The sequence below is a fragment of the Spea bombifrons genome, chromosome 7 (genome assembly GCF_027358695.1).
Source record: "Spea bombifrons isolate aSpeBom1 chromosome 7, aSpeBom1.2.pri, whole genome shotgun sequence".
NCBI classification, from domain to species: Eukaryota; Metazoa; Chordata; class Amphibia; order Anura; family Pelobatidae; genus Spea; species Spea bombifrons.
The window spans coordinates 35,801,041-35,825,453 of record NC_071093.1 but is presented as its reverse complement, the minus strand read 5'-3'; the positions used below and the strand labels follow the sequence as shown (position 1 = coordinate 35,825,453).

Genomic DNA, 24,413 nt, shown 5'->3' with positions numbered 1-24,413 from the left:
GCCTCAGTTGCTTCTCTCTCTTCATTCCAGACAGAATCAATGACGTTGAGATCAGGGTTCTGTGGAGGCCATACCATCACTTCCAGGACTTCTTGTTCTTCTTTACACTGAATATAGTTCTTAATTACTTTGGCTGTACGTTTGGGGTCATTTCCATGCTGCAGAATAAATTTGGGGCCAATTAGGTGTTCCCTGTATCTGCATGCCTTCTCAGCATTGAGGAGACCAATGAGTTATGAAACCGAAGTCCAGTAACTAAAGAATGACTGCACTAAAATGCATTGGAAATGGACACATTTAACATGAAATAGGGCTGAAGTAATAATAAAAAAAATAATGTAAAGTTTTGTTAGCAATAAGAAGGGAGGTACCTTCAGCATAGAAATTGCTAATGCTACGTGTGCCATGTTGAGACACAGATCACAGTGGTAATCTTTTAAACTAAGTATCTCCAAATCAATTACACTGATTGTTGAATAAACGGCACAAGCTGAAAGTATTTTTAATGAGTTTCAGTTACGAATGTATCTATTGGATTAAAACAGATGACCTCAGGATCTTAAAATAGGAATTCTAAGAGTCTTTTTTCCCCCCTAGGATGCAAAATTTGTGGAGGAACGAAGGAAGCAACTACAGAATTACTTGAGACATGTAATGAACAAAGTCATTCAGACAGTGCCAGAGTTTGCTGCCAGACCTAACAAAGAAGGCTTGACACAGCTAATGCCGTTCTTTACGTAAGTAACTTTTGTTTTCAATTTGCTTGTTGAAAATGCACCTAAAACATAACAAAATACCTTGTTACACATGCCTATTACTGCTAAAGCTGCTAATTTAATTTAATAGTAATCTTTGTCCAATGTCCAGTATAATAATGAGAAAACCCGGGGCAAAGAAAAGGTAAATGGTTCAATCACTATAGCAACTAATGAAATGTTTCTGGTGATTGCCCTACTTATACCTCCTCGCACTGGATTTGCTTTTTTCTTGTTGCGCAATCCCTATTGAATGCCTTTTTAAAGGCTAACACTCATTATATCTACCCAACAGATGCCAGTATGAGAAGGGCCCTGTGGCAAAGTTTTGAGGTATCCCACCACATTTTATGTTCTCAGACCATGTCCTGCTAGGGGTCGTCTATGGGAAGGGAGGAGTGTGGAATATGTATGTAATAAGTATATGAGTATATACTCTGTACGATATTGAGTTTCAGGCTCCTCCGTACGATATTGAGTTTCAGGCTCCTCCGTACGATATTGAGTTTCAGGCTCCTCGGTACGATATTGAGTTTCAGGCTCCTCCGTACGATATTGAGTTTCAGGCTCCTCCGTACGATATTGAGTTTCAGGCTCCTCTGTACGATATTGAGTTTCAGGCTCCTCCGTACGATATTGAGTTTCAGGCTCCTCTGTACAGATAGAGGTAGCTTTGACTCTTCTGATCACTTTGTTTTTCTCTCATACATCTTCAATTGTAATAAAAAAACATTCCCCTCGGGCTCAATAAAAATAAAAAGTAGTTGCAGGTAAAATCTACCCAGATGATAGGAAACCTAAGCATGTTTGCAGTCTGAACAGCTTCTTCTTTTAGAAATCATAGATTTAACTGTGCCAAAACCAAGACGATCTCTGTCATTTCTCACATAAAACATGTTTTAACTTTACATAAAACGTGTGACAGATATCTCTACACCTGTGCCATTATTATCTTTAGTTTAAAACTTAAAAAAAAACAAAAGCATACAATTTCATGCAAATTTCCCATTATTTATAGTGCTATTAAAAATATAAATAGATACAAAAATCAAATTTCAACCCTTTCATTGGAACAGGAGATTAAAAGTGTTAAAATTCATGTTTTAAAGCAGAATCGTGATCTAATCTATATTGATTTTATATTTCCCTTGTGAATGAAGGCAGAATCATTAATAACCAGAGGTGTTTGAATTAATGCACACCTACGTGTATTTGTGGCTAACTTTTTTTTTGTACAGTATTTGGTTACAATCCATTCATTACTCGAGAAGAATCCGCTTAATCTTATCTCCATAAATTAAAAAGAGTTTCTGAGATAAAATGATTGCGTTTTTTTATATTTGAAGGTAATTTTTCATTGACGGACTGAAGGTTACCAAGGTCATTTGTCGCACGACATGGTTTTATTGACATTCTGTCAATAGAACTGGCAAGCAGTCAGAATCCGCATGATTCCTTAAAATCTAGCATGCAAAAAGGTATATTACATTTTTTGCACATAATGTAGGACACTACATGATCTTCTTTGAAGTCCTCTTAAGCTCTTTCTCAAACATACGCATACCAAGAAATCCTTTATGGCTGTGAATAATGCATGGCTCAAGTGGACATTTATTTGTAAAGCATTATGTTGTTGGAGTGCATACCTCCCGAGTGTCCCTGTATCTGCCGTTGCCAGCAGTGGGGTTCATGGGTCAGTTGGGAGATCCTTTGTTATCCCCTCAGTGACTAAGGAGCTGTAACATCAGTAAAGATATGTGCCGTTACAGCACAGACCCCCAGTGCCGCTCCTACGCGGCCACCACTCTCAGCGACACAAGGTGGCTCTTGAGGTATGGCGGGCAGTTGGTCCCGACCATACCCCTTCCAAGGGCAAGCCATTCCCTCGCCTCATCTCCATGGCTGTCTGCTTTAGGCTTAGGGTAGGATACATGAAATAAGGCCACATTTCTAAAATGTTTTGCCTTTTTTACGGACGAGTTGGATCCGTGCTAAGAAAGGAATATTTTCTACTTTCTTATTTAAGACAGCAGCAGAGGAAAAGGGCAAGTATGTGCTCTTCCAAAAGATGAGCTAGGATAATTAGTAATGAATATTAATGTCATTTCGCTGTCTAGTGTCAAAAGTGTTAGCTCAAATCAAATAGGCCTAATTCTGACTCCTGTTTCCAACCACATGCATTTTGTATCAGTCAGAATGTGGTTGTAATGCAAAGCACTTTTAAATGTGAAATCTTTTTTTTACCATTGAGGACAGCTTTCCAAGTCAAGACGTTGATTTTACAATAAAGTTCAGCTTGATTGTAAGTTTCTATACATAGATATGCATTGGTATACCCGCCAACGTTTCAAAGGGTGTGAGGTGTGGCTGTGAGGCATGACTTTTACGTGACTTTGTGGCCTGTTAATAACTATTAAGGTAATTAAACAAGGTTTCGGGACAGTTTAACACTTACATATAACACTCATACCAACTTTTAATACCAACTTTTTGAGCGCCTAGAAAAGAGGGACATCAAGAGAGGAAAGAGAGTCTGAGGGGTTTGGGTCCCAAATAGGGACTGTTTCACCCAAAAAAGGGCACTTTAATAAATGTGTAATTCTGCTTTAGCCAAAAGTACCTGCTATAGGTTGATACTTTTCATATTCTCTGTATGTTTATCTTTAAATCAGACACAGCCTTGTGCATTCATCTTCCAGGTCTCTATCATTCTTTCTTTGAAATAGTCCTTTTACATTATCCCTTAGTATTCAGTGTCCCAAACTTTGATGTCCCATTCACCCACTCATTTAACAACTACAGCTCTCGCCATCATCAGCCGCAACGTTATTGGACAGCAATGCCTGTCTTAATACATTTGGATTTTCATTTGTATCTCTAAGATATCAATTTATGTCATTGCATCCCGCAAAGGTAGGACAGTGCCTGAAAATTTACGCTGTCCTGCTTAAAATGGGACACTCTGGATTTTGTCACATCTATGGCGTGTGTAATATTACTACTTAGTATTCCTGGTCATATTACTGTGTAAAGGGCTAATCTTAATATTATATATAGACTGCTCAGTAATCTATTTAATGTATTGCACATTAGATATACATTGGTTTTACATCCCGTTTAGAAAGGTTAATGGCAATATAGTTAAACAAGCAAAATGCGTGGTGAACAGATTATTGACATTGTGAAACATGGGTCACGTAAGTGCTTCGTCCAAAAATCAATGCAGATTGCTATTTAGTCTAGGCTATGCCTTATTAGTATTGAATATTATTACAAATTATCCAGGATTACCAAATTAAGCGTAGTTTACCTCTCCTTCGGTGAAATGTGTTACAATAGGAAATACAGAAATATGTACACTAGAGGAGAAAAAAGAACCAAAAGCTGTCCTGTATTATTTCACGATGGCTCTTTAGTTCCAGAAAAGTTTGTGGTTGCCATTAAACACAATTTCCCAGTGATTTTATGAAAGCCTTTCTGCTTCGTTCCTAGGCTTTCTCTCAAACAAGGAAAACACTAACGGGAAACTACAGAAATGCTGCATGAAATGTATTTTCTACATTTGTACACAACGATGATTATTTATAAAAGCTGTTCTGGTGTAAAGCTTTTAATGTGGTGTTATCACCGTGGCAACCGACGTACTAGTTCTATTTGCAGCAAAATCTGTTGGTCCCTATGGCGAGAACCCCACTTTTAGAACGGTTCACAAAACTTGCATACCTGCACATGTTTTTAACTAATGGAAATATGTTGAAATAAAATGACAAAGGGAGATAAAGGTAAATAATAATGCATGAATATCATAATTTAAGAAATTGTATAATGTATTTACTGCGAACAATGGATATTGGATCATTTTAAATTGATTCACAAGTAATTGTGTTTAATGAAGAATGACAATAGGGTACATGTTTTATACATGTTCATGGTCGGTTTTCATTTAGCGCATGCTTATTCCAGGGTATGAAATTATTTTCCAGTTTCTAAATCTACCGTAAAGATATATAAACCAATAGGGTTTGCCGCCAAGGGAGAGAGTGCCTATTGCAAGATGAAAGATGGCGTTAGTTTTCATACATTTGAAGTTGTGTTTTATGTAAAATGGAAATAGTATTGTTTAATAAATTATATTTGTTCTCATATGTTAGTAAAAAGTCATTGCAGCCTGTTCTATATTATACACAATATACATTATATGAATATATATATATATAATTATTATATCATATATGCATGCAGTCATCTAGGTACATGAAAGCCATTTAATGTTTGTGTCTGTGACAGCAAGTCTTCATTTTATTTTTTATATACTATATGTATCGGTTTGTCATATCCCCTATACGGTGGAAGCAGTTGTTAATTGTTAGCTTATATATATATATATATATATATATATATATATATATATATATATATATACATTCATAGCTATATAGGTAAGAGAGAGGTCACTTGCGTTAGTGAACAAAGTTAAATATATAGATATAGAATGAGTGGTTTTTCTATCTGCATTCCCCATAAGCATATAATGAAATATTTTCTTTATTTTAGCAGCCCTGCGATCTCATACTAATCTGCCGTTCCTTTGCATGTGTAAGCAGCCATGTATGACCCCAGGGCCACAGCACAAGCAAGTGATAAAAAGTAAAGCTGGTAACGGCTTGCAGATTAGAGCCAACCGTTTGTCTTCTTATAAAGCTTCTTATCTGCCGCTTGCCAGTTAACAGCTGCCTACACAATTATTCCCATCACTTTTACAACATTTCATAATTACGGGCCATAATGATGAATCAACGTATATGGACCATTAAAGAGTGTGTAAGGCTCCTACACACTATTTGTAGCAAATATAACAAAAATAAAACATAATTACAATTTTAAGATTTCCATTTTCTCAAAGAAAACTTAAATTGCTGGTGTTATATAAATAATAATAATTAAATTTATATATATATATATATTGTGCACACTAAAATCCTATGTATTATTATAATTTTGATAAGAATAATTAGTCATAGCTAAAATGATGCTAATATTCTTCATATACTTCTTTCCTCATTACTGCCTTCTGTTTTCAAAATATAATATATATATATAAAAAAATGTTTTAATTAAATGCAAAAATCAAAATGCTTCCGTTTCCACTTTTTTGTGAAGCTTTTTTGATCAGCACAAATAAATCAGCTCCTGACTATGTAAACTTGAAAATGCCTCCCTAAAGTTTTTTTTTTTTTTCCTCTTCTCCTTATCTTTCACGAGGAAATCTTGTAGAATTAATTAAGTTCTGCCGGTGGATGTAGCAGATTCGCACCTTGCTAGAGTTAATGTGTCACCTGCCATGTGGTAAAACATTGTCTGCTTCAGAGAAACAGCTCACCTTAGGGATGAGACCAACTGTGCTCCACTCTTGACATGATTAATGGAATCAAATTAGCATCACTTCTTTACCTTTAGTGCCTTGTCTCCTTCAAACTTAAGCTGGCACGGGGATACAAGGCAAAGCTGGTTTCAAAGTTAAATGAATACCGATAAAAAGTCTGAACGTGTGACTGAGATAATATTCCAGAAATCCTTTAACTACTGTTATTTACAAAACAATACAGTTTGACATAAAGCGAGACACAATTTGCCTTCATTGATTACAGAACGATATTGAGGTCAGCAGAAAAACATAGACAAATTGAGATAATAGTACTTTGCAATTTTAGATTTTACAGCTTTTGGGGGGGGTCAGTTCTTGTCTTGTCCCTAAGACAGATCCTGGATACATTTTAGGGTATACATGATAATTGATTTATTTCTGATAGTATCCAATAGATTTCCAACGGAAGATAAAGTACTAACATGCTACAATCGTTCATCACTATAAACAAAGTAGCGTTTTATAATTATCTAATTATATATCTTATTTAATATAGTACAACTATTCAAGTTGTTTTATGGTTTCAAGCTACACCCTCACACAAAAAAAATCTTAGTACACAACTTAAAAATATGAATGTTCCATTTTCCACCGACATTTTGCACTTATCTGGGTCTGAATAGAAATAAGTTAAGATGAAAATGGACCTCCTGAAAATGAAAGATGATTGAGGCCCGATTCCGCATCCTGCTGTGTCCATTGAAATTCTAAGTTTATTTCCAATGACCTCCAGGCACTGGTCAGTACTTATCATACATGAACATTTTCAGAAATGGCTGCATTTTTCTTTTTAAGAGCTAAATGAACTTCCAATGCCGATGATTTTTTTATGGCACAACCTTATCAATCCATTATATGCATACGATAGATGTCCCTTTACATGGTGTCTCTTTGCCCGTACCCTGGATATTTTCCATGCTGAAGATGTATTTGGCTGAAATACTGTTTTTTTTTCTTTCAATTGTGCATATAGAATTACTCCGGAAGTAGTTTAATATGCATTATTATTTGGAGCGACCCCTGGGACAATAAGCTGTCCTTTTAATACTTATTTTTGTATTCAATGCATGCATATATATATATAAATGTATATATTATCTAAGTATATTACATAAAGATACAATAAAATACACGTCCAGATGTACCCGCTTAATCATGTAATTTATGGTTATTTGGAGTTATTACAAACATGAGGAATAGTAACCTCTGAATGGCAGGGAAAAGTGCTGTTGTGTTGTTAATAAAATCTCACTATAGCTATTGAACTGTAACATTTTTGCAAGTTGCATATTTTTAACTACAGTGTGGCCTTGGAAATTCACCAAACTTAGAATCGATGCCAGGCGTAAGTTGACTCTGAAGAAGGCTGTTACGTGATTTAGTTGTTAAGCAAAGCTTGGCAGGTCCTTCACCGGATGAACTAGAAATACTTAGTATGATGAAGATCAAGGCAGTTTGACAGGAAGAAGATAGGCTAGATGTGACCTTCAAGGGATTCTCTATAGATTCAAGCCTGACTGGTGACCATGCAAGCATTACTGTATCCCAATAACGCGTTAAGAAAGCCCAGCACGTTGGTGTAGGAACCTGAACATTCTACGGCTTACCTAAAAGAGTTATACGTGTGACTTTCCTGATGAAAAGACACATTTTTATTATTGTAGCACAGTATATTGCTGTAAAAACAATGTTTTCATTGTTTTCCTCTCTCAATCAACAGATTTTTTTCCCAAAAAGAAAAAAAATCAATTTTGGATACCTCTTGCAATGAATGATTGAAAGGTGATTTCTACCATGCTGGCGTTATGCAAACCCCCCCTGTAATTCCATGTTGTTATTTTCACAATCATTTCTTCCATCCAAACCTATTTGTGTCTGAAATAAATCTTTTGCTCAGCAAGTGGCATATATCCCTTTAGTATTCTGGAGGCTTTGACTATATATGATTATAGTCAGTTGACAAAATTACTTTTTTTTGTTGCCATCTTCTTGGGGAATAAAAGAAAAATCAGGGAAATCATTCTCTGCTTAGGATGACTAATATATTTTCCTATTGGTTCATCAAACAAAAAATTGGGTAAAGTTCAATATAGCTACTGTTCACATTTTGTTTCTAGATGAAAATGAGAATTCATGATGACTTAGATTTGAAATGACATTTATCTCCACGTGTGAGAGAACAGAGGATTTTCAGACCAGTTGGGTGTCGGGTATGGGCTTGTGGACTAAAAACAAATTTTATACCAAGATAACAAACTAGGCATATATAGCGGATTGATGGGTAATAAAATGTAAGTAGAGATTACATTTATACTCCTATTGTGTATAGATGTATATAAAGTATGTAAAGGCAAATGGTGTCTGGACAATTAATAAGATAAAGCCAAAAGGAATTGTGTTTGTGGGGTTGATTGAGAAGACAGAAAAGGACATGGTGGAGAAAACTGACAAAAGGAATGTCAGTCGTGATGATGGAGAAGATACCAATGGTTAATTATTTAACATGTTGATGTCTGACACTAAATATTTAGTGTAGAAACATAGAATTTAATGGCAAATCGTCCCATCTAGTCTGCCTGGTTTTCTTGATGTAAAGACTCTGACCTTAATTAGTTCTTGATGTCGCTTAGATCAGTCTCAGAATGATTGGTGTATGTACTGATCATTTTAGCATGATGTGTTAGCAACATTTAACTAATATTAGCATCTTCATCATTTACATACATCTTCAAGTTTGTTTTATAGCAGCACTATGTTACCTTTAAATATATTTTTTGGAAAAGACCACTTTAAAATACCATTATGTCACCATGCTTATTGGAAAAGCAAAACTCAGATAATTATTTATTGTATATCGCTAGACAGAATTCGCGCTAGCCATGAAACCATCATTAAAGCTCAAGCCAATAACCCGCTATGGTTCTATAAAGGTTTTGCAGCTCTCTGTGGTATATTCACTCACAACCAAGACAGGATTTTTTCTTTCACACTGAGTTTTGCAAGTCTAGAAAGGCTGTGAACCGCCTTGGGCAGTCGATAATGAGAGAGCATCATTGTCCGTGTTCATAATTTGCATTATAAATTATGCCAGTAATCCTGTGCTTGGGCTATATTGGATAAACAAGTACATTAAGGAAATGTGAAATTTGGCAGTGCTACTAACAAAAATATGTCTTTCCTGACACATTTCCCGATGTACGAGAAATCCATCTTGAAATTGTTGCACATTCCTGATTCTGCTTGCTGTTTGATGTCGAAAGAGATAGAGCAAGGTGTCTGCATCTGTACAAAAAAACAAAAATCAGATGTAAACTAGACTAGATATCTGTGCATTCCTGAACATTCCACAGTACGCTATTTAGGATCAGAAGATTCTCGGTATTTGTTTCTTTATGGACATACACAGTATCAGTGGTGTAAATACAGGCGTCACAGTGGTGGCAGCTTCGACGGGGCCCGGGCGACCCCTGCAACCCTTGGTTTCTGTCTCCTCATACCAATTCAAAATAGTTTAGAAAGGGCCTTTCTGACTTGGACCGCAGTGTGTGTTTACATATGTGTGCCGGAGTGTATGTTGGAAGACGGGGGCAAAGAAGAAACAGGCAAGTTGTTTGGGGGCAATGATCCCACAGAGAAGCTGTTTAAGGGCAAAGATGGCACAGATAAGCTGTTTGGGGCACTGACAGGCTGGGGAAAAGATGGCACAAACAGACTGTATGGGGGTTAGGATGGCACTGATAAGCTGCACAGGGCCCCTGTGGTTTCTAGTTATACCCCTGCACAGTATATTTGTTGTGTCTCCATCCAGAGAATTAGACGGGGTTTAATGACACTAATTGCCCTATATTGTGTTCATTAATGAACCTGCCAATCCCACAGTGATGGGACATGTCAGAGACTTTGGTGTCTGTAGTAATGGTGGAACGGACCTCTACTTCCTCATGATTTTTGGAACAAGATCCATGAGATTGTCACAAGAAGCCTCAGTAAGTGTGGACTGGGGTAGCTTTGGGGTCTGTAGCATCTGATTATGAACTGGATTCCTGAAATGCAGAGTGTTAGAAAACTTGTGCTATTATCGTCACTCTATGAAATCATTCAACATGGTCCATAATAATAAAATTCCACTGTGTGATTGGCATCAGAAGCAGCAACTGGACGTTTTGTTAAGATGTTCATACTTACTGCCAGATCCTTACCAGGGTCTGAGGGTAGCTGAGGTAGCAATATAGGGGAGTGTAGAAGCTACAAATCCAATTTATAATCTGGCAAACTGTAAATGGGGAAAATGTCTCAAGCCACTTACCTAACCTCCTCCTCCTTCTACACTACATGTTTATAAATCATTATCGTAAAGCAATGTCAATCTGGCATAGCTGTGTCTGGGACTAGAAACCACCTGCAGACACCCCTGATTATATGTAAAAATTCAGAAATTAACAGAATTCCTGATATTTTCCTCATGGCCTTAATAGGGGCATATCCTATGTTTTTAAGCTTTTTGACTATTAATAACATATAAAGTGGTGGTTTATGTTAAATTGCTCAAATGTATGTTTTTGGAGGCAGAAGTGGGATTTAGTTATAATATGCAAAACTTCTATCGTTTTTAAGAAAACAATATTTCAAAAACCCTTAAGAATGACAACAAAGACAGTAGGTTAATATTTCATTAGAAATGTATCTTTAAAAATTGGAGGTACACTCGGTACGTCATCACTTATATATCCGCTCATATGTTAATATATCTGCAAACATAGATAAATTGCCTGCTCCATACAATATAAGATTGAAACCTGCTTTCGGTTTGTCTCGTGTGCATTATTTCAATCAAGCCAATTTTCTGCATACATAACATTTCTATTCATATATTCATATTTGTGTAACCCGATTCATCTTTTCTTCTCATTCACCAATGTCTGAATTAATGAAACCTCTCTTGATAGGCAAATTTGATTCTCTCAAACTTTATCGGCATTAAATATTTTTTTTTTCCGCCAAGGTTTAAGGCTATTACATGCTTTTGGTAGGAAAGTGACATGCAATCTCCAATGTCATTCATGGAAGCCCCAGCCAGTTATTCATTCCCTCGCGTCAGCAAGACTCTGATAACCTCAATTATCATTGCTGCTGCAATCTTTTCATATTACCTTTAAAAGAAACACGGCGTTAATCCAGAGCAAAGGGGAGTTTTGTTGCAGAATTTCTTAATTATATGAAACATATTGGTGCGAAGAAAAAATAATGACCATTTTGTTCTGCATTAGTGAGTAAAGGGGCATTTTATTTTTTGGAGTGGATGGTAGACTTTCAATATCATTAAATTACAGTAGTTTTGAAGATATCACTGAGAACTGAAACTAACCACCCAAGGGCAAGAAACTGCAAATGAATTCAGGAGGAAATAGGTTTGTTTTTACCAGAAGTTACTTATGGGAGTATATATAGTATTATTACTGTGTATGCTGAGGTTCCAGTGGGATAAAATAACAATTGCATGGTTCTCACTTTGTATGGGTTGGTTTGATGGAATTCAGTGTTACATGTACACGTTCATGCTAGATTTATTTGCAAAACCTACCCTCTAGCCTTCTACTATATATAGAAAGGTGCTCCGAATCGCTATAAAGTGAAGACTTTTTTGATGAAAAATAAAGTTGTGTCAATGACATAACATTTTTTTAAATGTATTATTAAATGATCATATTAATTACATGTGAGATAAAAATCCAGCAGTAACTTGTCCATGTAGTAACTACATATAATTGTCATATATTTCATAATATGTTGTTGCATTTACGCTCAGAGTGTCCAAGTGGGACCCTTGAGCGAAGATTGATGTTTACCAACAGAAGAGAAACGCCCTTAGAATCAAAGTGGAGTTTTTTTTACCCTCTAACCGGTGATCCCTCAGGCTGAGCCCTTGGGTTCGAGTGGCCATGGCACTTCCTGATGAGCCACCCGGAACCTCAAGTGCCTCCCTGGTAGTTGGTAGTCAGTCAGGTGAAACAAATGCCAAAAGCTGGGTCGGGATGCCAGAAATGAGACAACCCAACACGACACAACAGGGACTAGAGAAACAACAATGTGCTTGTACTAGACACAGGCAGGACCATCCAAGGGCAATGGCTGACTGTGTGCACTGCTATGTTAAAGCCTACAGTGAGAAGTTGAAGGCAATACTCTGATCCTACACAGATGTGGGAACCATGGCTAGAATATAGCAAGAAGTTTGTAAGCTGACGAATGTAAAACGAAAGTCTCTTGTGATGCATCAGGCGTTGTAACCAGAGGTTCTGATTCAGACCAGGAAACGTGACAGCTGCAGACCAACACAAACCGTTTGTCTACTAAAATTCCGATTGACGCCTAAATTTTCTAGCATAATATTAAAATGGCTTCCTATTGATAGAATTAAATTAAATTGTGCCCAAAATGATCACATATCAGCCTCAACTATAGATTTGATTCTGACACCAGGCTACAAAGTTCTGCTGTATTCACTGTTGTCTCATATTCTAATGAATGCTCAGGACAAGAGGAGTTGGCCCTCACCTGCACATTCAAACATTGCAATTTGTATCTGCCTGTGCTTAAAGAGTCTACATTATTGCCCTGGAGGACTCTTCTGTATCTTACGTCCATTCTGGAGGGCTTTCAGACTTTATGGATCTATTACTGCTTTTAAACTACATTTTTACAGAAGAAATATTCTCAAAGAGCATTTTATCCCACTCTGTTTAACCTGATGGGTATGTTGTTGTGAAGAGGCGTTTTGGACCCGAGACATCTGGTTCCACTATGTTTTAGGAAAAAAACCACAAAGATAGAGTGGTGGAAGCGATATCTACATTTTCTGTTGGTAACATATTTTCTTTACCAGGAAACATGTAATATTCACGTATCTTTATCACAAGGCAGTAATCATAGACCAAAATATGTTCGCATATGATTTACAAATATATCTTGCATAATTTGGTGCAGATGTTGGACTAGAAATCTAACACAGAGGTTGGATCTGTGTTATTCATGAATAATGTGTGAATTAAGGATTAAAGGGAGGTTGTATACTGATAATGGGGCTAGATGAGTGTGTTCGGAAGAATGTACAGACATAATGCAATTCCACTAAATAAAAACATTTCAATTGCAATATAAAACATTTCGCAAATGCTTACTGTAACCTATACAATTTGTAGCATGGCTCCTGTTCAAAATCTTACCAATTTTTCCTTTCCTCCATAAATCCTTTCTTAAATCTATGTTGGCAGAAATTGGTTTTCTTTAACAAAACTCGAAGCCTGTACCTGCAGGCAGCCAATTATAATCCAAAGACTATAACACAAAAAGCCTTCTTAATATGATTCTTTTAGTGTAAAATCCGTAAATGTACAAAAAATTAGTAAGAAACTGTATTTCAGCAAATACGCAATACCAAGTAATAGCTTTTAGTGATTGTCCCAGTGCATATACCCAGAGTATAATGATTGCCCAAACATTATAGTGTATTTATTTTCTTTATCAAATCTAGAATGCAGCCAGTGCGGTGTGTCTGTATTTATTTACTATGTTAAACATTGGATTTTCCTTTTATCAATACAAAATGCCTATTATTACATTAATTTATACGTTTAGGTTTCTTGATCTTTTTTTTGTGACATCCATAAGGTTAATGTACTAAATATCTAAGCTCACAATCTAGACCGTTTCAGCACACCGCTGTAGAGTAATGTATGTTTCGGTATCGCTGCAGGAAGAAAATCTGAATTCAAAGACAGACACTGTATGACCAGGGAGGAACTGATATGATCATACAAACAGCTGGTAGGATTGGATTACTGTTATTTGCATGCCAACCTCTGGCATATCAGATAGGGGCGTTCGGCTTATTCTCATAATAGGTATCTGATTGGTATTTGCCTTATTGTATTGAAAATGAAATGTGAATGTTACAGATGCAGTAGCCTGATGTTCTGCCATTTTGTTTACGGGTTGAGATATGGGGCGAGATTCGTACCATTTAATGGTTTTAATGGGAGCAGCACTGTGCATTTACAGAAAGCGTACTAAAGTATGCTTCCGAGTGACGAGGAAAATGAAACAGACGTTTAATTTTCTAACTTCAAAACGTCAAGAATGCCTGCACCAATTTGCACTCAGTGTAAAACTGTTTCTATTATGTATTAAAATAATATAATAAATTGGGGGACTAGACTGACTCTTTAATATATTTGAGGATTAATAAGGATTTATGTTTATACTTATCATTTGTCATACTATATATTGTAGATGTGTATGTATGTATACAGGAATTATGTCAAAGGAAAGCCCTGAAACACAATTAATATTGGTTTTGGTGGGTACTGTAAATGTATAAATATAAAAAAAACCATCATCCCTAAGGGGTAAAAGGTTTCTAGCGGATGTCTCAGACCTCTTTGTCATGAAGCCGACTAATAGAAAATTAGTATTGACTGAATTACAAACCCAGTTCCGTGCAGGTTTTTAGCAATGCCCTCATCTGTCATGCCAACGCTTCTGAACCTTGTGCTCCAATCCAATTTTACTCGGTGAGATTTTCTAATTTGGAAATTTCCAGCTGGAATCCCATGCCAGAATTCATACTCCTCTCTGTTTTACTCGAGACTTACTTATAAAGGGTTACCGGCTCCACGCATCAGCTTGAAGTTAACCTCTGTACCCTAAGCTTTAATCAGACACAGGACATATGTATATATTGTTATACAGCTTATGAATCATTTGTAAAAACCGCTGTTGTCTGTTACTGAAAGCAGATCTTAACATTTCTTAAAGCAGATGCGCCGTGATTGATGTTCGTTTTAATAGGATTCCTAACTTCTTGAGACAAAGACAAATTTATTGGATTAGACTTTGTATGGGTAATTGTACTTGTAACCACTGTTGGGCTCACTGATCAAACGACTCTTTCTACCAGCAATAGAAATAAATGGCAGTAAAAGTTGTCAGCTGAGTCTGATATTACATTTGGTTTTATAGCTAGCTTTAGACATAGCTTTTCCTATTCTTTCTTTTTCAACCAAAAATATAAACCAAACTATTAATCTCTTAAGCACTAGTAACAATCTATGCTCTTACACTGAGTCATTACTCTGAGTATTACACGAAGTTCATATTCTGACACTTAAAGCCCCACTTGTTTAATGTCAGCCAAGTTCTGTAGAGGACTGATATCTAGACCATGAACAAGGATCAACACTCTACTGAGACAATCCTCACCAAAATTACTAATGATCCCCTCGCCTGTAAAATAAAAGGTGATGACTTCTTACTACCTCTCCACAGCCTTTGACACGGTTAACCACCTTAATCTCCTGCAAGTCCTTAAAGCATCCGTGACACAGCTCTCTCCTGGCGTACGTTTAGCATCTGCTTCGCTTGCACTTGTCTGTGTTCTCCATTGCTCTTCTTTGGTGTTCCTTGGGGTTCAGTTCTGGGGCTTACACTCTTCTCTAGCTACCACATCACTTGGAATTTGGGTTCCAGTACCAATTCTGTTCTGAGGAAACGCTAATTTACATTTCCTTTCCCGATCTCTTTCCCTTTTCTTTAACTCACTTTGCCAACTCTCTGAATAGCATTCTGAATGGCGTCCCACTACCTGAAGCTGAAATTTTCAAAACTTTCCCCTGGTCTCCTCTATACCCAGTTCCTTATATCTCCATCACTGTTAAGAGTTCTGTGACGGATCGTCCTGTGCCCCAGACTGGACACATCCGCCCGTCAGCTCCTTCCCTCTCCCAGTAAGCGGACACGCTGTGGCTGTCCGAAGAAAGCAGTCACAGACCAGCACTTCCCTCAATCATGAGACAGGACTTCATGCTTGGAGGTTAAAAACAGAACTCCCTTTATTACAAACACACAGAACTTATATACAATCTCCATTCACTGTGCACCGAACCCAACCCCCAATCCTATCAGCCACATCCCATCGCAAATCCCATCAGCCACATCCCCTCACAAATCCCATCGGTATACAGGGTATGTATCAGGTGAGGGAATTAAGGGATACAATGGGTTCCCCCACCTGTGTTATCCCCCCTGTAGTGCTGGTGCCGTCTGGGCAGACAGGGCTGTGCTGGCTGATTAAGAGCCCCAGCCAGATTATAGGATCGTCTCTTTGAAGGCTGGAGCTGCAGCCACATTCAAACAGGGTACAAATAAATATAATAATAATAACAGTGAAGATCAGACATAGGTTCTTCACAAGTTCCTATGATCTACTCAACAGCCCAAATTCACTGACTTAGCGAGGCACACAATTTATCTCCAGGCCACTGACTTCTCTACATGACCCCTTTTGTCTCCTTATGTTTCATTCCCTCTCCTTCTTCTAATACATTGTAAGCTTCTTCTGTACCAATATGTGTAAAAGTGTGTTAATGTCATTGGTAACTTTGTATTCTACTCTTTGTAACGTAATACTGCAATATCTCCTTTCCTTTTTTAAGTCTCTCAGTGTTTAGTAATTTTGTTTTAGTACATACCTGTTAATCTTGTTGTACCAAGCTGTATATTGTGAATTTGAATGTTATTAATCTTTACTGTCCCGCTATTATAATAACACTATGGAATCTGCTGACACTCTCTAAATAAATGCAATATTATCTAGGGTGATGCCCTATGCCTGATCAAGGACACTACCTCTTGTTATCTCTTGTTCTTTGCCTCCATTACATCCAACCAATAATAGCCATATTGTAGTAGAAGGGAATAATAACAGATTAACATTGAAACTGACAATATAAAAAATAACCATAATGTGAATACACATAAGACAGGCTGGCACCGGAAGAGAAGAGGTCCCAGCTTTTGTGATCTTACAATCTACATAAATTTGCACTACATAAATTCTGCTAGTAAGTGCAAATCCAGCAGAAATTAAAGCATCGATGTAACTGTGTTGCTACCCTCTAGAAACATAGTGGGAATTGAGGGATAGGTCTGCAATTATACAAGTGATTACATCGGCGCTTCTCTGAAACATCTTCTAAGCATCAGCTTGTACAAGAACAGATAAAATGAGCAGTTAAAATGCATTCTGAAGATTAACTACTAGTAAAAGAGGAGCAAAAAAACACACATTATGAGAAAATCAATTTACATGGATTTGTATTTAAGGCTGTACGCCCGAACAGAAATTCTTAGAAATCAAAACAACAATTACTTGGTGAAGAAGCAGGCTCACAGCATGGATTCTGCGGTTCCCTGGCATGCATGGAGAATACAATGTGGGGTTAAGAAGAAAGAACAGAGGTTAATCGTACAAGTTCAGCTGGATACATTGTCATTAACATCTCCAGAGACAGAAATGAATGTACCATCACTGTGCCATCCACCCATCATTGAAAGTATCGGTGACAATGCCCCAACTCCCATCTCTATATACATACGTGTACGTGATTCTTGTAATTAAAGGCAGTCTGGTTAGCACTGTTTCATGTATTTTTTAATAAATTGTTGAATTAATGTGGATCTCTGCTCATTAGGCCTACCAAGCAGTTGCCCTAAACAATGTGGACCATCAATCGATATCCTAAATGCACTCCTACCCGTTCTCTCCTCCTATCCGATGATTTTTCTCTGTCCTCTGCTCTGATTTCTAGTTCTCATGCATGCCTACAAGATTTCTCAATGGCTGCCCCTATCCTCTGGATTGCTCCTCTCTGGCGAATCCCTCTTGCTCTGTCTTCAGTTGGTCAAAAAATCCCTCAACATCCATTTCTTTAGAGACGCCTATGAACTGTCAAGTTATCTCCCTTCCTCCCACCTACAATGCCTTGCAAAAGTATTCACCCCCCAAAAAAACAATTTCTGCCAGATAATGCATAAAAAATACAATGAGGTTACATTGTTTTCCATCTCTCCAAACATTCCTTAAGCCAGCCCTGTACCAATAATGGGCTATAACAACCTAGAAATGTCTTTACTTACATTTGCTGTGGTGTATGTTGAACATTGCTGTTAATCTAATCATTATTGTCTTATATTAAGCCCTATGACACGGCAACACCCACCTCCTATCAGTTTGTTGTTTTCTACGAAGGTATTAATAAATAAAAGGTACCAATTTACTAAACAAAGTAAATCATCAACATTTAAGTAAGGTTTTCATAAAACATATACAATAAATGACATAATAAAATGAGTAGTTAATATGTTCTCTATGATTTAAAATGTATGCTGGGGTCTATTATATGCCAGTGGGTCCATTCTCACTAATAGGAGCCTTCATTAGCTTTTATAGCTAAACGATTCCTTTAAAGCTCATTGAGCTGTTATATGACATACATGTAGCTTTCAGCACATAGTATGAAGTCTTGACTCAGTTTATAGCAATAAAACTCAATACATTTACATCCGTAGTCTATGATTCTTCTTTAATAAAATGCCGGTTTGACCATAAATCATTATATTCCAAATTCAGTTATACGTTAAAGCCTAAATACATATTTATTAAATGCAAAACTATCCAGTCTCATCGCACAGATGGATAATGTTAATTTTTGCCGGCTGTCATGTACTCAGATCCAGCTCATTTTTGTGGCATGACTATAAATTGCTCTTTTTGCTTTCAAATGCATTTATCTAATTCACATCATTACTTACTCTCACCAAATTATTCCTGATTCCATAAATTGCTGTGTTTTACCGAATATGAATACAAATGTATAAAATTTGAGTAAAACACATGATTTCAATCAATGCTGTTCACAAAATAGCAAACTGGTATTTGGTGTGTGCAGTAATCCTCCAACGTATATGTCTTCAGTCAATATATGAAAACAGAAACTGGTGCCCTTTAAATAAAAGATATACAGAACATATTAGAGACATAAGAAGCACCCCTAAATATCTGAGTTCCACACATGGAACACGCCAGAGCTGGCGGAGAGTACCACTTGTGTCCACACTGGCAAGAAGATGTGTTTGAGCAAATGCATCACCTTCAAGGCAAGGGGTTGGGTAGGGAAAGAGGAAAATGCATGGGGGACTCCGCAGAATCGCTCCACACATATATCAATGCAAACGTCTCCACTGAAAGGGACTGCTCAGCTAACATGTGCATTCAAGTGTCGCATGTTACAAGGTCCTCCTTAAAATCAACACAAAAGTTCAGTTATGCATGTGTGGGAATTTCAGGCACTTTATACAACAAAAAAGCATTGTATTCACTTAAACTGATTTATTTACTAAACTATAAAAAAATATTATGGTATCGATCGTGCCTCAGTACAAAGAATACAACACAAAAGATTCCTCGTATATTGCAAAACCTGAAAACAATATGATTTCTGGTTTTCTGTTGGAATCAATTATGACATTAATGAGTTTCTGAGTGTAATTCCCAAGACAAATCCCGCCTGATCTGGGTGTAATAGGCCATGTAGGAGAGAGCCCGGTCTATGGGCCTGGATAGATGTTGATGTTGCAGATGAGCAATGAAATCGGTCTGAAGTGGTTTGGGGTTCACCTGGTTTAGACAAGGTAATGATCACTGCACTTCTCTAATGAGTGAAGATGAGGGATTCACGCATCTGAAAAAAGTTTTATGCTACAGGTTAAAGAAAAGCTGTGGGGAAACTCCCTAGAAATGTGGATAAATGACCCTTCTATACCAGTGCTCTGACCCATGTTTGCTACATAGCGTTATTCCCGTGGTTGATTGATTGTTTCTGTGGTTTAAACAGTCTTGTTTTTCTTTATTTTACATTGACATACTCTGCTGTATCAACGTATTGAATTTGTATCAAGTCTATACTCATTGTAAGTATACTTACCTGCCTTGTGCATTTCAAATTGTATGGATTTTAGATGTCCTGTCTATTCCTTACTTTGGAACATTTCTCTAGCTGATTAGGAGGTAATTAGTCATTACTGTATTTATGTCAATAAAAATTACATTTAAAACAAAAAAACCTGTATGGACCCAGAGCTAAGTTACGCATTCCCTTACGTTTAATCAGCTCAGCCAGCTCTCTCCTGTCTATGTAATAAAGTAGAGGATCTGGAGACTAGATGATGATGTGTCTATCATTGATGTGGTGGTTGGGGTGCACAGGAACGTGGGTACAGTAGGATGCAAACTGTTCTGTTACCATTGGCATCAAGAACATACTGGATTCTAATTGCCTTGGAGCGTCGCTTAAACTTGTGCTCCTAACCTGATTTATTAGCAGAGTTCCAGCTGTTTACCCCGGGATTAATATATATATATACTGTAGCTGTAGATCTTTTGTGATAACCTAGAAAAAGAGAACAGACGGATCTGGGTCCTGCAGAGGGACTCGTATAATTCCATATCTGTAATGAGCGATATGCATTAAATTCTATGCAATAGGGTTTATTCACCAAAGGTAGTTCTTGGGAAGCAGGTGTATATTAAAATTCTAAGCACCAACAACAGCTGGTGAACTACCTGTGGCATATCTCTTCAGGAGCCAGTGAGTAAACGTTCCCAATGCACTAGCAAGGTCCTTCTTAAATAAAGTGGAGGCTTCATCAAATAACATAGGGAGAGGTCAAGAAATTCCTCTCACCGGCGAGACTTTCATTGTTATTAGCCACTGTTCATTGTAGCCCGTGTGAGTTAGCAAATCATTTCCTATGTGAGGGCCCATGAGCTTACAATCTAAAAATCAAAATGTGTATGTATTTTTTATTTACTGTGTCAGTTGTGTCAGTATGAACTGTGAGCTTGGGATGGTTTGTTTTGCAGCCAGTATAAAAAAAGAAGCCATTCATGTAAGGATCAGACTTTGAGTAAGCGAAGAGTGCCCAGCAGGGATGTATTGCTAATGTACTTTATCATTTAATGAAACCTTCTTAATTAGAAGAACTAAGTAACTAGAGCGTTGATTCAGTTCACTCTCTCCCTGTTCCGCTTGTGTAAAACAAGTTTCAGGCATTGACAGGGTTTGTATTGAAGGCCATTGCCTGAGGCACTAGCGGATCATCTGCTTTAACCCCTTTGTTGTTGTGGTGTCTCAGAGTCGCTCCAAATCTCACTGTCAGTGTATCTGACACTAGAACGTTAAGGAGCACGGCAGAAACCAGCCTTTATTCGCAAATCCTTTATGGTTTGTATTTATGTCACGTTAAGGTCTTACAGTTGAACATTGTTCTTTTTAAACTTCCACACATAGTACGTTTTATTCCCCCCGAGATTACTGCATTTCCATGCGCTAATAATCACGTGGTTGACACACTTCATATAATCTGGCATGTATCGAGAACACTGATGATTACCTCTGTACAGCAGTGACATATCCATGGTGGAAAATACTCTAACCTTTGTTGCAATCACTTTGTGAGTAATTTGCACCTATTACCTATTTATTCCCTCTCCTCTCCCTCTCTTTTAGTGACACTCAAAGCACTGGAGAACAGCTTGGAAAAAGCAGTCGATCAAAAGTGGCTTCACGTTTCCCGAAATTATCTCGCAATCACCCAAGAGAGTCACGGAATCTTGAGCCTCAGAGTGGAGACCTTTGACCTTTTTTCCTTGCTAACATCAGTCTTGGAGGAAAGAGGACTGCATAGAACATAATGACTCAAACCCTTTGAATGCGTCAATGTTGTTGTGACATCTCAGCTCTTAAAGAATCCATGGATCTACTTCAAATACGTCAAGTAATCATGTCCTTTATGTTGCTTCTGCAATAATCCACACTATGTATGTGTTCCGCTTTAACAAGCACACCAACGACCAACCTTAAGCGAAAGATTGGGATATGCTTAGAATATTCACTATCACTTTTCAGACATCTACCAGAAGAACCGCTTACAGACTTTAATATATTTTACCGTTGGGGTAATTACTATATCATGTTTTTGCAATAATTATTAGATATTAAATTCGAGGCGGTCCTGTTGGATGTCTCTGTGGTGAGACTGTCAGTCTGTATTTTGGGAAATATATGCTGTCACAGGACATAATCTCTGGCGATAAAGCAAAAATGCAGACCAGAAAACTGCATCTCTAATCTTTCATTTAGCTGCAGATGATAGGAGGCGTAGTCCAAGAGTAGCAAGCGAAAACACACCTTTTAAGCACCTTATACCCCTTTACAAAGGGTCTTAATGTATGTAATCTTATTAAGATATTAGAGATGTATACGATATATCACCTGCTATCTGAATAAATCACATATATTCAGTTTGGTGTTTAATTATACAAAAAGTAAGGATACGATTGTACTTGAGGTGGGGGATCATAATGGTTGGGTGAGTTTTGTGATAGTATTATTCACGTCTTAGTATGTTGTAAACAATAAAGATACGTGTTTGTAGAGCAGACAGAGTAAGTGTGTGTGTGTGTGTGTGTGTGTGTGTGTGTGTGTGTGTGTGTGTGTGTGTGTGTGTGTGTGTGTGTGTGTGTGTGTGTGTGTGTGTGTGTGTGAGATAACCGGTCACAGTGAGTGGTTGCACTGTAATTCTGTCTATTTTTACTACGGACATGATTGTAATAAGGTAATTTGTGTGTGATTTTGGTATTAAAAGTAACGTGTGATGTTTGTTTATGAAAAGTGTAAGCGTTTGAGTCTTAGACAAGCAAGGTGAGCTGTTGTACTGCCATGTAAACTGCGTAGTGGAAAATACGATTATCCAGACAACAACCAAAAAAATATACGATTGCACTGCGGGTGTTCAGTTTCATTCAACTAACTTCACTTTATATGATAAAGGGCCAACCCTAGTGAGCTTCTGCTCCAAGAACACCATGAATGGGCCTGTAAAAAACATATATAAATCAGTAAGATAGTATAGTTCCCTTCACTGGTGAAATAATCACGTTTTGGTATTTATAAAAATATTGGAAAAAGAACTGTATAGCTAAGGTTCACAACTTGAAATAAGTCACTATTTTTTTTCATTATTGGATAATTGTGTTTGATAATATGTATAAATACTACTTTGTCCTCAAACCCTGATTGAGTTTGTAAGACTAGAGCCTCCGACAACATACTTAAACATGGACACAGTCACCTGCGGTGGCTTCCGTACATGGCTCATTATCTGTGTAATAATATGGGCAAGCAGCTGCTAACCTATGGAATAATAACAAACTCTTGGGCTATAAGTTGGCTTTGTGGATCAGTTTAATGACCGTTACTAAGTGGGATTCTGCTATTCTTATAGACAACTGTAAATACCATAACACCGCGCAGATCCTAATAGCACATGACTAGGACCTACTTTTCTCTTATACTGTTAATATAAATGTAAAAATATTGTAATATAACAATTTATTAAAAAATAGTTGCACAGTATTATTCTTTTAATTTGGAAACTCACTTTGATTGCCGTCAATAAAATTGTATTTCACCCAGTTCTTTATCATTTCATGCTATATATGGGGAATGATGGTTACAAACTGCATATTGGAAAGCAGCATGCACATCCACAGGACTGAACACATTGTCTCAGAATGTGGAATAAAATATTGCGAGCTATAGCTCAAACAAAACTCATAAAATTAAACAGTTTTAATGTTCTAGATTCAAAAATAAATGATGTCCTCAGTTGGCTTTATGTATTATTGCAAGGACTGCCATAGTTTCTATCTTTTGTCTTCTCTTCAATATAAGTGCACTGATGGGTTTTTACTGATTTTACTTACCAGGAATATGCTCCAACTATATAACATGTATATTTGTTTTATATCTTAATGCATATGCTAAGTTAAAATGAATTTCAGGACAAGAAAACAAGTGTTTTTCGGATACTGTTTGTTTTTAAAATCTGTAGAAATACCTTTGTATGGAAGTGAATAAATCTGTTCAAATATTTGAATGGCATCTTGGAAAGATGTAGGTGCTTATATAAATAACCTAAATGTATTGTCTAATGTGCCTATTATTTACTAAAATATACAGAATTTTCAATGAAATCCTCTGAGTGATGCTTTATTTGGGAAATGATTGTCGTAATTACTGTAATTTACATCCGCAGAGGAAAAAATGTTTTCTTTCTAAAAAGTAAGAGTTTCTCTGAAGTTAAACGGCGACGTCAGGTAGTGTTTTCAGTCTGAAGATTCCATCCATTAACCTCATCACCATTATGAAAGTAGTAGCAAGTGCCTTAGATCTTGAAATCATGGGAAATAATGAATTTCTTATTGTCCTTCTGCTTAATAATGATGGTTAGAATCTATTTGTGGCATGAAAATTCTTTACTAACTTCAGTTTAAA

The 24,413-nt window shown here is 37.0% G+C and overlaps 1 protein-coding gene and 1 long non-coding RNA gene across 2 annotated transcripts in view; both read left to right on the top strand.

Annotated features, from left to right (window-relative positions):
• SNX29 (sorting nexin 29) overlaps positions 1-22,168 on the top strand; it is a 161,528-nt gene extending 139,360 nt beyond the window's left edge. The window contains exons 20-21 of the mRNA XM_053471455.1: positions 598-737; positions 21,585-22,168. Of these exons, the coding sequence (XP_053327430.1) occupies positions 598-737; positions 21,585-21,714 (270 nt within the window). The 3' untranslated portion in view covers positions 21,715-22,168. The remainder of the gene's footprint in view (positions 1-597; positions 738-21,584) is intronic.
• Positions 22,169-22,977: 809 nt separating this feature from the next.
• Positions 22,978-24,112, top strand: LOC128501822 (uncharacterized). Its single transcript, XR_008355062.1, has 2 exons — positions 22,978-23,020; positions 23,080-24,112. It is a non-coding gene; the product is annotated as an uncharacterized LOC128501822 (long non-coding RNA).
• The last annotated feature ends 301 nt before the right edge of the window (positions 24,113-24,413 follow it).